At 40.9% G+C, this 15,923-nt stretch overlaps 1 protein-coding gene across 13 annotated transcripts in view; it reads left to right on the forward strand.

Annotated features, from left to right (window-relative positions):
* The window catches only part of PARP9 (poly(ADP-ribose) polymerase family member 9), a 27,114-nt gene extending 12,028 nt beyond the window's left edge, over window positions 1-15,086 (forward strand). For 7 of the 13 annotated variants that reach the window (XM_065561542.1, XM_065561546.1, XM_065561549.1 and 4 more), the window contains 7 exons: window positions 1,424-1,654; window positions 1,741-1,959; window positions 4,055-4,130; window positions 6,070-6,444; window positions 7,827-7,972; window positions 9,627-9,801; window positions 14,008-15,086. In XM_065561542.1, the coding sequence (XP_065417614.1) occupies window positions 1,424-1,654; window positions 1,741-1,959; window positions 4,055-4,130; window positions 6,070-6,444; window positions 7,827-7,972; window positions 9,627-9,801; window positions 14,008-14,321 (1,536 nt within the window). In that variant the 3' untranslated portion in view covers window positions 14,322-15,086. Of the gene's footprint in view, window positions 1-1,423; window positions 1,655-1,740; window positions 1,960-4,054; window positions 4,131-6,057; window positions 6,445-7,826; window positions 7,973-9,626; window positions 9,802-14,007 lie in introns of all 13 variants that reach the window. The other 6 variants (XM_042843122.2, XM_065561544.1, XM_065561545.1 and 3 more) reach the window with 1 other exon arrangement.
* Window positions 15,087-15,923: the final 837 nt, after the last annotated feature.

Raw genomic sequence — 15,923 nt, forward strand, 5'->3', positions numbered from 1 at the left:
TAGCATTAGTGTAGACCAGCCCTCAGTCTCACTATTGGGGCATTCAGTATATACTACAACAGCTTAAGATATTTTCTAAAACCAGTGTACACATCATCTTTAACCAGTATTTTATTTAATTTATTATAGCATGGTAAAAAACATGGCAATCCTAGTTATGGGCAAACCAGAAAGGATGATTAGATTGGAAGCTGCATCACCTGATAGTATTTGTTTGAAACAGACCATTTTTCACAGAATTTTCCATACCTTGTTTGTTAAAGAAACATCTTGACTCCTTAAGAAGTTTGTTTTTATAGATGTGGAAATAAATTATGACCTTTGGTTGATGAGGGAGAAATTCTATCAACTGACTATAGAAAGTTATATTTCTTCTGAGCAATTGAATGGGTGTAGCCCAAAGCCTTGTATTTTTAGTTACTCTTAAACAGTCAAGCTAAGGTTAGACTCATTATTTCTGTGGTCAAAATACCATAAGCAAAAATGTTGCATTTCACAAACTTAGTTCCAAATTACAGCAGCCCTAGGGAGTATGTGTTGGGCAGAAGGAGAAAGCTTAGGGATTTCCATCCTCTCATAGTGCTCCTGCACAGAAGGCAGCCATAATTTTGCAATTCCTCCTGAGTACACAAGATTGTGAGGACTATTTGCGTGACCGGCAGTGCTTACTACTTTAAGGCTACATCTACAGTACACACCACTGGTGGTGGTGTGTAGGCTACATGTAGCTACATGCCACAGTGAAAAGCCTGCTGCATCTACTGCCTGCTGCAGTGTGTAGCTACTCATGTCAGTGAAAGGCTCTGGCAGAGGGAGACGGGGAACATTTCAGCAGCTCCTTGCTGCCGGAGCCTTTCACTGTAGTGGAAAGGCTCTAGGAATGGCCCCCTGACAGAGCCTTTCCATGCGGAGGGGAAGGGCTCCAACAGTGGGGAGCTAGTGGACCCTTTCTCTGCTGCTTCCTTCCCCATCTCCCCAGCTTGACTGCTGGAGTCTTTCCTTGCACTGGGAAAAGGCTCCAGCGGCAGGGAGGCAGTAACACTACAATGCTAAAAAAAGCAATGTAGATGGTGAGGCACAGCTTGGGTGAGTAGAACGAGTGTAGGGGATGTACATAAGCACACTCTCCAACTGTCTTTACTCTACTTGCCTAAGCCTTACCTCACTGGCTACACTGTTATTCAACCTGGGGGTGGGGTGGGGGGAGGAGACTGCGCTGTTATGTATTCTACACAACATTGAAAGAAGCATGTAGTGTAGATGTCCCTTAAAAAGTGAAGTTTCTGGATGGATGGAGTTTTTATAAGAAAAAATTCCACCAGCTGCACAGGTACATTTGAAGTGGGGATCTGACTGCAGTGCAGGTAGAATATGCATTTACCTGAAGTGAAATATACTGAGAGCTTGTGTTCTTGTCTTCCAGACTGCAATTATTGTTAATTCTGTGGTCATAAATGATGATCTGTCAAGAGGAAACATTTCAAGAGCAATTCTGCAAAAAGCAGGCTCATTTCTTCAGCAGGAATTTCGGTTTGAGTCTCAAAAACTTCCTCAATCTTGTGAGAAATTCATATTGACAAAAGGATACAATCTGGCCTGCAAGTCTGTGCTCCACATAGTATGGTCATCACAAAGCAGCAGTGATTCACGCAAGGTGATGTTCTGTTAGAGAGGATTTTCACTCCTCTTTTTCATGTCAAAAAGTAAAATAAGGTCTAAAACTCTCCGTTTTTTCTGCAGGTACTAAAAACTGCAATGTCAAGATGTTTGCTTAAGATTCAGGAGCCTCCATTTCCTTCAATTTCCTTCCCAGTAATTGGATCTGGAGTATTACATTTGCGAAAGGATGAAGTGGCAGATATTATGATTGATGAAGTTTTAAGCTTTGCAAAGGAACATCCTGGGAGGAAGTTAGATGTGTATTTTGTGATCCATCCAAATAACAGTTTTGTCTACAAGGTAAGGTATTTAGTGTTAACTATAAGTAGAAGAACTCACAATAACCATGAAGAAAGTTTCCTTGAATTTCTACAAGCTAAAGTACTTTACATACCAAACTATATGTTACATTTGTAACAATAGATAGCAAGCCTCTGGTGTGTCTTGTGAATAAACCCAGGGGAAGATCAAACCTGGCAAGGTTGGACTTGGAGTTTGAATGACATCTTTCCCTGAAAGAGACAATAAATGGCAGGGGACAGGAATCAGCCTATGTAAGAAACAAATCCTCAGGGAATATGAATTCTAGTCTAGCGTTGCAGAGTGCTTTCCCTCTTTTGCCCAGTTGCCCGCTTTCTCCCTGGTGCATGGCTCTGCGGAAGGGAAAATGTGCAGACGGGGTGTCTCTGCTGGTTCAATTGGCAGGAACTTCAGACAAACTCTGACTGGAAATCCACCAGTCCCCTGGGGAGCTTACTTAGTTGCCTTCCTATCTGTAGCCCCAATGGCATGGCTGTCCCTTAGGCCTCCTGAAGTTCCTGGGGCATACAGTATACAGTGAAGTTGTTGCTTCCAACTTACTGGGGACTTCCTAAAGTACTTCTACTGAAGTTACGCCACGGGAAATGCACTTAGCAAATTCTGTCAAATCATCTCCTGTAGCAATGTATTGTTACAAAGGACTTTGCCTTCTTATGGTAGACCAGGCTGTAGACACCTGAGGCCAAATTGTCTGCTGGTGATTTCAATGGAACTGTCCTAGTTTATGCCAGCAGAGAATTTGGCCCAGATGATTTATACACGGCTGTTTTAGGTATCTATATACATAAAAATATAATTATAAATTATAAATTGATGCTGTTCTCGTTGAACCCAAAACTCCCACTGACTTCAGTAGGTGAGGAGTGAGCCTGTATACTGTAGCAAAAGTAATATACGGCACAATAGAGTGTGGGCTGGCCAAAATGTTACATTATGCTCTTGCTTCTGCTCTGAAAGGCTATCATGGACAATTGAATCATACTCCGGACCAAATTCAGATGTGAAGTGTAATGTGGTATCAGTAACTGGGTGTAAGGGAGTCCAAACATAATTTACATGCTGAAGATCTGGAAAAAGGGGTAGCCAATCCTACCCTCTTGGTCCTTCTTGTTAGTTGCTTTTCCTGATACACCATTTCTTCCATGCTACTGATGTGTAGATTACATCAATTTTGACTCCTAGAGTCAAATAAACCGACTTATACCCACTCATTGACATGTAACTTACACCACCTTGCATGTAGACTCTGATGTTGCCCCTCAGTTTTAGAAGTATTTACAGTAAAAATTTCCAAGTTTAATTACAATGACTTTTGCTCATCTATGCTTTAGATCTACAGTGTAGTTTCTTCATTTTTTTGTCAGTATAATTCAGTGTAAAATCTTATTTTCTAATGTAGTATTAATTTGCAATGTACTTTTCATGGTATTTAAAGATGATTTTTATCATTTTTTCTGTATGTCAGAACTCTGACAAATTACATTTGGTTATCATTTGTCTCTGTGTTTCCTTGGACCACATGCTCACACTGCCAGTTATTTCACTAATGTGCCAAAGCCTTCTTGCCACAGGCCTTGAAGGCTAAAAACCAACATGAATAGTGTATTTTCACTGCTCAGGGATGTCAGTCTGCAGGAAGCCCAAACCCACTGCACAGAGCAGTGCTCTTCAGTGGCTTTCCACATGAGACTATGGAGAGGAGCTTTGTGACTTAGGTAAGGGGATAGTCAGTGCATCACAATGCACAGCATGCATCCATCAGCATAAAACTGTAAGTAGAAGAAATTGTTTCTGCTCTGGCCCATAAACTATAACAACAGCCTGGCCGCATGGGTTCCCCACATATTACCTCCAGATGAAACTGGGGAGAATGCCACCCACGCATGCCATCCATGTCCCTGTACAAAGCCCTGGAACCAGGTTTGGCACAGGAGACCGACATCAGGCCCTGTGTGAAAGGAGACTGACTAAAATTGCTTTCCTAACAGAAATCTGGAGAGACAGACTCTGTTCGTTTGTTAGTGGTTTGACACATAGCTGGTTGTAAACTGATTCTAAATCTTTCTTTGTCAAGGCTTTCCGAACCAAGTTTGATTCAGCGAAAAGCAAACTAGGACAAGATGTGGAATGCAACAGAAGTGATGATTTGGGTGAGTAAGGAGCACAAAGGGTGAGTAAGGTTGTGAAAATGATACTCTCCTAATAAATATCTGGGGGAAACCATCACACAAGAGCTCTGTGTTTAATTTTTGACTCTTGTTTCATTGTTTGTCAGACTGGGTGATAAGAGGTGAAGAAGACAATACTGGTTTTGGTATATTGGGGAAAATGTGTTACCTCTTCTAAAATTGTGTTTTGCAAAATTAGTTTTACTATTATGATATTTAATTAGACTCCTTTTGACTTATCGGATTCTCATTCATGTAAACAAAAATGTAACTATTGAGTTAACTATTCAACTCTTCAGACGTTTTGCCTTCTTTTGCCCCTTGAAGAACCCATGTCATTGACATTGATGTTATCAGGAGTTAGGGCTGAGTACTGATCTTTGGGTTTGCTAGTTCAAAAGCAGGATTTCTTAAATGTGAATACAAACTGGAGGAAGCTGAGTTTTGATAGTTATCAATCTCTCTAATCAATCATCTTCATCCCAATTCCTACCATTTCAGGAGCCAATGGGTACGGTAAATTGTTGACACAGAAAGTTCTAGCTACTCTGCTTTGACACCTTCATTCCAGCTCATGCAAACAGATACAGAACATGATCAGCACCATCCTGTAGAACATAGGATTTGTCATATCAGACTCAGGTCCTTGCTGCCCCCAGCAGTGTTTGGGTAGCTTGATGCTTCACAGGAAGGCTGAGTGCATTTTAGTTACTATAAAGTTCCAGAGCTTATTGTATATGTTTAATTAACAGTAAAACCTGTACCTGCAATAGGCAGGGCCATGTCTTTAGTTACCACTTTTCCAGTTTTGTACAGTTTTGTTCCACTTTCGGCCTGGTCGTGTGAGATGTTGAGCACCGTCAATACCAACTGCAATCAGTGGGAGTTGATGGCACAAAGTACTTCATGTGATTGTGTCCTGGTGCCAGAGGGTAAAATTTCAGTTCAAGAGTCATGAGGATGGCGTCATGGGTTGGCGTTCCTTCCCTCCTTGTAGGCAGGCAAGTTGTATTTGCGTTGTGCCTCCTATGTTCAAATGATTGCAGGCAGCACTCCAGCCTATTACCATTTCCATCAATGGACTCTTTATTATAAGCTGAGAATGTTGTCATTTGAAACATATTCTAGCTAGCCAATGCAAAGCGAGTATGAGTAAAACACATTGCTTTTAGCACTGATTTACATCCTACTTAAAAAAGAAAAATCCAGAGAGAACACAGATGTAGTTAAAATGCAAAAGGTACTTCATTTATTCAGAGCCAAACTCCAGAAGGGATTTAAAAGGGCTCCTTTGTGAGTAGGACAGTGTCCTCTCCTTCACTTCCCCGTAGAACTACAATGTAATCTTTTAACACAAAAACAGCCCTAACGAGACTGAAAAGCAAGATTTATGTTTTCAGTCTGTCTAAATATTTAATTTCATCATCTCCACTGTCTCCTGAAATAGCAGCTTCTGCTTAAACCACACGTTAGAGGAATGTGGAAGAACATGAACATTAAGAACAAGTTTCTAAATGGCTCACAGAAGAGGAACTACCATTTAATTTGACTTCAAAATGTAATGATGTTATACACCTGGGATGAAACTGTATTTATTAATTATTACTAGGGCCAAATCCTGGTCCCACTTAAATCAATGAGAGATTTGCCATTGACTTTAATAGGAGTGGAACTAGGCCCTTACAGGGAAATTTTCAAAGGCAGAATTGAAATGTAATGGGAGTTACATGCCCAACTGCTATTTATATCTTTAAAAATCTACCCCTTAGTGTCTATCGTAATATCCCCATTCTGAATGTATCATAAGGGCAATAAGCTTTCCTTGTGCTGCAAAGTCTCAGGCTGCATACAGAAATTTGTGACAGCACTTGTGAACTTTTCAGTCTACCAATTGCACTTGTATAAACAGTATTTCTTTCAGGGTCACGCTCTGACAGACCAGCTGAAATGGAGAATAAAAAAACTGGACTAGCCATTGAACTTATTGGAAACCGCTGTGAAACACTGGAAGCAGCAAAAATATGGATCAAAAACATAATGCAAGTCCAGGAAAGTCACCGTATCGTTATCGAAAACAATCACATTTTTAACCTTAGCAAAAAAGATCATGCAGAACTGTCTCGTCTGCAACGTTTCGGTGCATCCATATCAGAAGAAGTGGTTGGTGGAAAGGCGAGATTAGAGATTCAAGGTCCTCCTGGTGCTGTAATTGATGCGGTGTTCTTGATCGAAAATGTACTGTGTGATGTGCAAGAGAATAATAGAGCCAAGCAAGAGGAACTGCTGCTGTCAGAGGGTCAGTGTAAAACATAAAAACAAATATGAAGCAGAAAATATGTATGTGTGTGTGTGTTACTAATATTTAGATGAGCTTGTATTTCAGTTTGTATGTATGATGAATATACAGTAGTGTCAGATTAGTCTGTGTGCTTAGATACTAGGGTAATAGGTACTATGCAAAGCCTTGAAAGACCGTGGGTTAGTTTGTTGATTTCAATTAATTCACTGGGCAAGATTCCAGTGGGTTGCAGTTTATCCCACTGAGCTGTTGCCGTTGGAGGCGGACATGACTGCTGCCAGTCCTCACTCTGGGAGTTCCACTAGGAAAGGCAGCCTAAAGGTCTAGCCAGCTGAGGCTCCCTGGGAGACGTATTGAATCAGTGCATACCCTTGCTGAACTGGTCCTGCATATTTGTATGTTGCTTGCTGCCACTCCCCTCCTGGCAGCAGACCTAGTGCTATCAGCTTCCCACAGATAGAGTTGCTCTGGTGGGAGTGAATCAGGCCCTTTGACTTCAATATAGAAATTACTGAAGTTAATTAATTGATTTCAGTGGAGTTACAGTAAGAATGAATTTGAAACCTGTACCAAATACCACCTGTCTTTGAAATATCCCCTTTTTTCAGGTCAGTTTTATTTGGCCTGTAGTTAAAAGCCCAACCCTATTAGACAACCATTTTTCCTGGACATTTTGATGGTTATTTAAGATGGGTTCCCTTGTATAAAAGATAGATACACAAATGCAGAGATCTATAATGGGCATGATACGTCTTGTGTCTCTTCTGTTTCTGACTTTTCATTGGTTCCTTTAGTAGAACTTGATTTAACAGGCATAATATATTCAGCAAATTTAAATGTAAGCTGTAACATCCTTAGCAAAGTTGAATCAGTTAAAGAATTTCTAGATCTGGGCAGATATTTATCTTATTTAAATGTACCAGAGTGTAAAAAGGTGCTGTAGTGTCCATAGCCAAAGTTCATTGAACTCAGTAGAAGCTTTTTCACTGACTTCAGTGAGCTCTGGATCAAGCCCCAAGTGTCCTTGATATTTTTTAAAACAGAAATCTTAAAATTAAAACTGATGTAGCAGTAAACTCATGACTTACTGGCAGTAATCAGTTGACCCTTACAGCACAAAAGAATACAGAATATCCCAACCTCCCTCAAAAGAACTCCTAAGTCATCACTGCCCTTATCAAAGGTCTCTGTAAAGGAGGAGCCTTGATCCAGATGACCCAAACAGCTTGCTTCAGAGAATATGTAACACTCTTCTTTCTTAACTAAGCAACCAAAATAAACGATTAACTTCCTCCTCCACTGACTTTGTTGCATTGAGGGTAAGTTTAACAAGCTGAAAGTCTTAAATTATTATTGAATATTCTGCTACTTGTATCCAGGCCATCTGGATTATCCTCCAGAAAGACTCCGAGACAAGACAAGGGATACCAAAATGCGTTACCAGATCTCTCCAGTAGAATCATACTGCCAGGAATTCAAGGACCGAGAAAAACGATTTGAAAAAGCTGGGCTTCGTGTTCTCAAGGTAAAGAGAGTGTCCTTGGTAAAATGAATCTGAAGGACTCTTAAGGCATCAGACATTTACAAGAACCTGGATGGAATTAAGAAGGATACATTTTAAAAAAAGAATAAGATCAAAATCAGTTGGCTCCTTATAATACTTGAATGAACTTTAGTGAAATTGTGAATGAAATCTAGATTTATTGCTCAATTAAGATGACTGTTTAAAAAACGTTACAGCTGATCACTCAAAAAGATGCAGTTAAATCCTCATTTACTATTTCAGTAGGTACTATATGTTTATTTTATATTTTGCAGCTTCAAGTCCTCAGTTATAGCAAATTCTCAGGGATCAAGGAGCTGGTTCCGCTCCTGATGTAGGCAGTAGTAGATTCCAGGCTCTACTTTTAATGCATGAAGGGAACGTGAAGATGGTACAGCATATACATAGAGAAATGTAACTCTGTAGTAGATGTATCCTCTGTGGGGAGGAGGGAACATTATCTAATGGATATAGCAGTTAACTAGAAGCCAGGACTTTTAGATTCTGTCTCTAGTTCTATGACTGACTCACTGTATGACCTTAATCAAGTGCATTGACATCTCTGTGTCTTATTGGAAGAGAGATTGAAGCAACAGGGACTATTTCATTTAGCAGGGAGATGATACAGAGGAGACATGATAAAGGTATACAGAATAATGAATGGTGTACAGAAGGTAAATCGGACACTTCTATTTACCATCTCATAATACAAGAACAATGGATATTTGATTAAATTGAAAGGCAGCTAATATAAATCTGATAAAAGGAAATGCTATTTTACACATTGTACAGTTGCCCTGTGGAATTAATTGCCACAAGAGCTCAGCGGGGTTCAAAACAGGATTGTACAGTTCTATGGATATGAAATCATTCACAGTTCCAGTAGAGAAGATTACTTAAACAAAAAAACAGAAACGAAGGGACATAAACCCGCATGCTTCAGGGCGTATGCTAAATCTCTAACTGAGTGGGTCAGAAAGAAACTTCTTCTATGGACAGGTTATTCCATAACTGGGGTTCTTACACCTTACCCTGAGGCATCTGGTGTGGGCTGTTGTCATAGTCAGGATCCTGGTTTGGATGGACCACTGATCCATCCAATATGGATGGCCGTGCCCCCCCAAAGTTTGGTGCCTACCTGAGGCACAATGCCTCCTACATCCTCTGTGATGCAGAACTGTGCCTGAAAGGCACAATTCAGTCCAAAGATTTTTCTCAGTGTGGACTTTATCTTATGAGAAATTGAGTAACTTTAACTCTCACTGAAGTCAGGATCCTCACAGGATTCTCTCAGCCCGTGGCTGGATCAAGTCCTAACCACATACGCAACTTTCATTAACATTTATGGTTATTACTTACATCTGTACCACACAACTCGCCCATTAGAAATCACTGGAACAGGGCACAATGGTGCTCCTATTGACTTCAATGAGAAGCACTGGGGTCATGGTACTTTTTCTCCTGAGCAATTGCACACTTTAGATCTATGCACACTGTACTACTGATTAGCTCAAACTGAAAAAAAAAATGCTTGTTAGATTGAAGACCGTAAATTATACGAGTGACAGCGTGTGCTTTCAATGGTATGGATCTATAACTGTCTGTTTATACTACAGTATTGTTGTTTATATTACAGATAGAAAAAATACATAATCCTGTTTTATCAGCTGCCTTCCAACGGATTAAAAAATGTGTAGAAGGAAAAACTATTGGAAAGCAGATATGCCATAGATTGTACCAGCGTGTTCCTGCTCAGTTCTGTAGCTTGGTATGCAGAGCTGGATTTCAGAGAACATACTCCCCTCCACCAGGTAGTTTACTGCTTTCCTTTTTTACAATGCTGTTGAAACATGCCATTAATAGTGTTTATATAATTCTGTTCCAAACAATAATGTAGCCATTCTACCCATGTGTCAGTTTGCTAATATTGCATCATACAGAACAGTAAGGACTAGACCAGTGGTTCTCAACCCACAGGCCGCTTGCGGCCCAATTAGTACACAGCTGCGGCCCATGTGACAGCCTCAGGGCCATACAGGTAGTATGTATATTGTATGGATGTGGAGCACATAACACAAAGAGAGCTGCATATGCAGTCCACAATGGTAAATAGGTTGAGAACCACTGAACTGGATATTTGAATGTTTAGTGTTTTCACTTGGAGTGTGCACTTGCTGATAGGAATATTTTGCTTCTTTAAGCAAAACAAACAGTAGTTGATTAGTAAAGTTCAGCTTAGGTCAGAAAAATGGCATCTTCTTATACAAGAGATCTATTTTTTATATGTGTTTAGTCATATCCACTTACCTTCAGAACAATAAGATTTTACTTTACACTTTTCACTCCTGTTCGTACAGCAGAGCCCATGCAGCTCTGGGAGAATGAGCTGGCTTCCATTCTGGTTTGTGCATCATCAATAGAATTGTTATCACAGATCTAACTGCAGAATCTTTATTACTGATGATGATGTAGGAGTTAGAAAGAACCCAGCTTTACTTTCAGATCCCAGCTTGAGTGTGGCACTGACAGTTGGGGGGAAAAAAGCCATATCTGATTCTCTGTTCCATTATATTGGTTTTACAGTAGTGTAAATCCACTGAAGTTGATGGCGTTACAGTGGTAGAAGACTGCTTAACAGAGTCAAGGTCCAGCATCTTTTCACTTGAAAACTGAACAAATTTGATATTAAGCAATTTTACATACATTCAAGGATACATCCAGCGTTCTTGGAATATCATTTAAGAAGCTTCTGCAATAAGCTTGGTGCTTTACAAAATGTACTGTAGAAGATGATGTAGTCTCTGGACTAAGGAGTTTACAGTCTAAATAGACAGATAGTGCCTTTCAGTCAAGTGATGTAGAAGGTGGATTTGTCACAGAGCACAGCAGGACTTTGGTGATGGTGTTTCTTTTACTTTCTTCCTACTTTCTTCTGCAACAGCTCCTAGTTCATCTAGGCACCCTGGGGGCACTAAACAAATGTTTTGATGGGTTGATGGAGGACACCATACTGGTCTCCAAAATTCCAGCCTCTCCTTTCCCTGTGTGTGCAAACGATCTGTCCCACTTCCTGGGTGCTTGGTCCTCAATCATTTCAGACCAATGGGTCTTAAGCTCTGTGGAAGTGAGATACACCCTTCCGTTTATTTCTACCCCTCTTTCCAATCCTTCCCTATATCCTTCTTCAGGGACTACTCTCACGAGGAGCTCCTTCTCTAGGAGGTGCAATCTCTGCTTTGGTTGGGAGCCATAGAAGAAGTTCCTCAGTATCATAGAGAGGTTTTATTCCCTCTATTTCCTTATCCTGAAAGCAAAGGGAGGTCTAGACCAATTTTAAGCCTGCATAAACTCAACAGAAAAAGATAAAAGCTTTCTATGGTCTTGCTTGCTTCCATTATCCCCTCCTTGGCAGCCAGAGACTGGTATGCTGCCTTTGATTTAAAGGAGGCATACTTCTATATGGCGATCTATCCAGGGCCCCAGGAAGTATTTAAGGTACTTGGTGAGCCATTCTCACTTCCAATTCAGCGCTACCATTTGGCCTGTCTGCAGCTTCCAGAGTTTTTACAAAATGCAAGGCAGTGGTAACTTTGTTTCTGAGGATATTGGGTGTGCAAGTGTATCCCTACCTGGATGATTGACTGGTGAGAGGCCAGTCCAGAGTTCAGGTACTATCCAGCATCTCTCTTATCCGGTCAACTTTCAAAGCTCCGGGACTGTCAATCAACATGGAGACGTCTATCCTCTTCCCCATTTCAGAGGTTAGAATTCATAGGGGCACTCCTGGACTCGACTTAAGCCAAAGCTTTCCTTCCATGGTCAAGATTGCAGACAACTTAATCAGTTGTTTTAGATGTCAAGGCTCACCCAACTATGACAGCATGGAATTGCATGAGGCTTCTGGGGCAGGCAGCCTCTTGCACATATGCAGTCCGACATGCCAGATTGTGCCTCATGGAACTACAGACTTGGCTGGCCTCTATATTATCTCTGAGCTGTCACCCTCTAAGGCTTGTGGGAGGTTACTCTTTCAGATTTTCGCTTCTCTGGACTGGTGGACAAATCCTGTAAACATATGCGTAGATGTTCCTTTATTCTGCCTCAACCTTTGCTGATGTTAGGACAGATGTGTCTGCTCTGCGTTGGGGGCTCATCTAGGTTCCCTTCAGATGCAGGGATTATGGTCCACAAGGGACTTGTCTCTACACACAAATGTCAGGTCAGGGTTTGTTACTCCATATCCAAGGTAAAAAGCCTGCACATAATCTAACAGACAGCACAATGGCAATGTCCTGCCTCAACAGGCAGGGAGGGGCCCGCTCATTCCAGCTCTGCTACAAGGCAGTTCAACCCTGGGATTTTTGTATTGCCAATTTGACCAACCTCATCTTCCAAGGGTGCAGAATGAGCTTGAATGCAACCTAAGCAGATTGTTTGCATCATCCCAGATGGTCTCTATGTCCGAATGTAGCCAGGTGCGTTTTCCAGCTGTAGGGGACTCCCCAGGTAGACCTGTTTGCAACAAGAACCAACAGGAAGTGCCAGCACTTTTGCTTCCTTCAAGGTCACAGGCAGAGTTCCCTAATGGACAGTTTCCTGGCCAGGCAAACTCCAGTATGCGTTCCCACCAATCCCACTTCTTCACAGAGTTCTGCTAAAAATCAGACAGGAACATGCTCCACTCATATTTGTAATCCCAGGTTGGCCTCGGGAGCACTGGTTCTCCACACTCCTCTCCCTTTTGATAAAAGCTCTGATACTGCTTCTATTGGACCCAAATGTGATTTCTCGAGACCATGGTCACGTACTCCACCCAAACTTGCAGGCACTTCATTTAACAGCCTACATGTTTCATGGATAGATCGTTGGGAAGAGTCTTGTTCAAAAGAGGTTCAGGATGTGCTCTTAAATAGTAAGAAGCCATCTACTAGCTCTGTTTACTTGGGGAAGAGGAAATGATTCTCAATCCGGAGTCTTGCTGACACACACTTCATTCCAGCATATCTTGAGGGTCCCAGAACCCGGCTCCAAGCCAAGCCCATACGTCTACACTGCAATTTTATAGTTCCGCAGCCTGAGCCCTGCGAGCCAGAGGCAGCCTACGTGTGCCAGCAGTAGGTGTTTTATTTCAGTGTAGACATATCCCAGGTGGAATGCACATGTGCAATCACTTGAAGAAAAAACAGTTCCTAACCTGTTCCATAACTGTTGTTGTTAGAGAAGTGTTGCACATGTCAATTCCATGACTCACCCTCCTACCCCTCTGCATCGGAGTTTCTGGCACGAAGAAACCGAGAGGGGTTGGGGTGGCTCTGCTGTTTATGACTGGTCACAAGGATATGTAGCGGCAGATGGAGCTCAAGCTGCTCTAACAGGTACTACGGAGGGGAAAAGTTTCTGACAACAGTGCACAGGTTATGCACACTCCAAGAATGGAATGGACAAGTGCATCACAACTAGAACAACAGTTATGGAACAGTTTAGTAACCCTTTTTTCCCCCTGAAGTCAGTGGGAATTGTATGCAGGTATCTGAGGGCAGAATATGGACATCAGCATTTAGAACAGAGAAAAGTATCAGCAGACATTTTTCTTCAATTTTTTTTACCAGCATAGAAGGAACATTGTGAAAGGTAATAGCAAATGCAATCCAGAATCAAGAGGCATCTCTAATCTTTAGGGCTGGAGCCATGAGAAAAAATGTCACCCTATTAAGAGAGAGACAAAGGTGGTAGTAGTATCTTTTATTGGACCAACTTCTGTTGGCGAAAGAGACAAGCTTTGAACCCACAGAGCTCTTCTTAAGGTCTGGGTGGTGAAAGAGACAAGCTGAAGAAGAGCTATGTGTGGCTCGAAAGCTTGTCTCTTTCACAAACAGAAGTTGGTCCAATGAAAGAGATTGCCTCACCCACCTTGTCCCAAACATCTTGGAGAGCGACATGGCTACAACACTGCAAACCCTAATAAAACTCATTCTTTGGAGTCTACCATTTTCATTTTTTGTTTTTTTTATTTCCAGAACAAAAATATGGAGCTGGCATCTACTTTATCAGGAACCCCAGAAACCTAATGGAGGATACCAAGGAAAAGTGTGAAATGGACCATCTAATTTGTGTATTTGAGGCTGAGGTAGTAACAGGCTTATACACTGAGGGCAAACAGTCTTATATTGTGCCACCAGCAGTTGATGCAGATGGCATGACTGTATATGACAGTGTAGTAGATGATGTTCACAAGCCTGAAACCTTTGTCATTTTTAACAGTAATCAGGCCGTTCCACACTATATATTGACATGTTCCCAGATTTGGGCTGAGGGGTCAGTGCCTTACTAGGCAACCAGGGGCCCAGTAGATGAGAGTTCATCAGAACCATGGGACTTAAGTGTTCCCCAGAACAAAGAGTACAGACAGCATCCTGTTAAAACCCAAATAGTAGCATATCTGACACTACTGCAGTAGTGTGGTGATGGTGCCTTACCTAACAATCTTGACACATCCCTGTTGGTATATACAAGAGCTTAATCAGTATGATAACCTAAGGAAGTTAAAACTATATATAATTTTATATCTGAAAGGTACAAGATACAGAATTCAGTTCACCATTCCTGGGGTGGTGAAAATATATAGCTTCAAAAATATGCAGAAGTTTTATTTTTCTATAAACAGCCACAGTATGTACACTATGCATTTTATTTTACTAAAGCACCAGAGACGAGTAAATATATATTTAGTCACAGAAATTTCTGTTTTATAAAAGCCTGAAACAATATTTTATAAACTTAAAAATCACACATTAGCAAAAACCATCTAGTCCAAAGTAATCCATTGCGATTAAAACATGTATTTAGGCTGTTCATTTTATTTTTAATTCTGCTTTCACATATTTAGCTAACCATCTACCATGCGTTTCAACACCAGCTGTGTCATCTTTTGAAGTGTTATTTTATAAATAAGTTTACATGCTTATAAAACGTGAATTTATTTGTGGTGTCAGTAGCGATAATCGTGTTGCTATCATTTTTATTAGCTGTATGAGATGCCAACCACTGTAGGTAACATGTTTAAGATAAATAAAAAAATTGCATGACCAAAAATAAATCAACCTGTTGATGTATTCTGATTTTTCTCCTCCTCTTAACAGGACATTAAGGCTCCTGACTTTGACAATAGTCAGACTTCAGTTAGCTATCATGATGTATTCAACATGGCCTTTTATGAAAGATTTTATGAAAATAAAGCACGAGTGCTAGTCGCAGGTTCAGAAATCATCAGAGGGCCACATACAGGTTTCAGGGGGATTATGATCTTACTTTATGGCTAGCTGGGAGGGGCCTGTGGCCTGAAACTTTTTCATTGTAATTTGCAGTCATGATATGGAAAAGGCTGTGAACTGTATTATTAAAAAAAAAAATCAGCTTGCCATATCCTCAGATACTTCCAAAACTGTTTCTTAGTAAAGGCTCAAACCCCTCCAGGTCATTTTAATGGAGCTAGAAGTACAAGCCCTGGGTGTAAGACCAGTTGCCGGAATGGGACTTGAACTGAGGGCCCAAAGGAAAAGACTGCTAGGTAAGTCAAATCTCAAGCTCTGGTTTGCATTCATGTTTTTCTTTAAAACAAAGACTCTGTAGTCTGCAACATTTATAACATCCTCAGATTCTGCTATTAGTTACACCTGGGCAACCCCTTAATGTCCATGCACTGATAAAAGTAAGAGTAGAACTTGGTCCAATCTCTATTGCCTGACCAGTTATAACCACCAAGAACTACATTTATCTTTACTAGGAAGTTTTAATTAAAAACTGGTTTATATACCTGCTGATCAAAAAAATCAACTTTTTAAAACAGCTTGTGATGCTGTCATAGTTCAGCAACAGTCAAAGGGATTATCGTCCAATATAAAGTCTGCTTCTGGACTGAAAAGAAACAAGTACC

The sequence above is a fragment of the Chrysemys picta genome, chromosome 11, assembly GCF_011386835.1.
Source record: "Chrysemys picta bellii isolate R12L10 chromosome 11, ASM1138683v2, whole genome shotgun sequence".
Taxonomy (NCBI): Eukaryota; Metazoa; Chordata; order Testudines; family Emydidae; genus Chrysemys; species Chrysemys picta.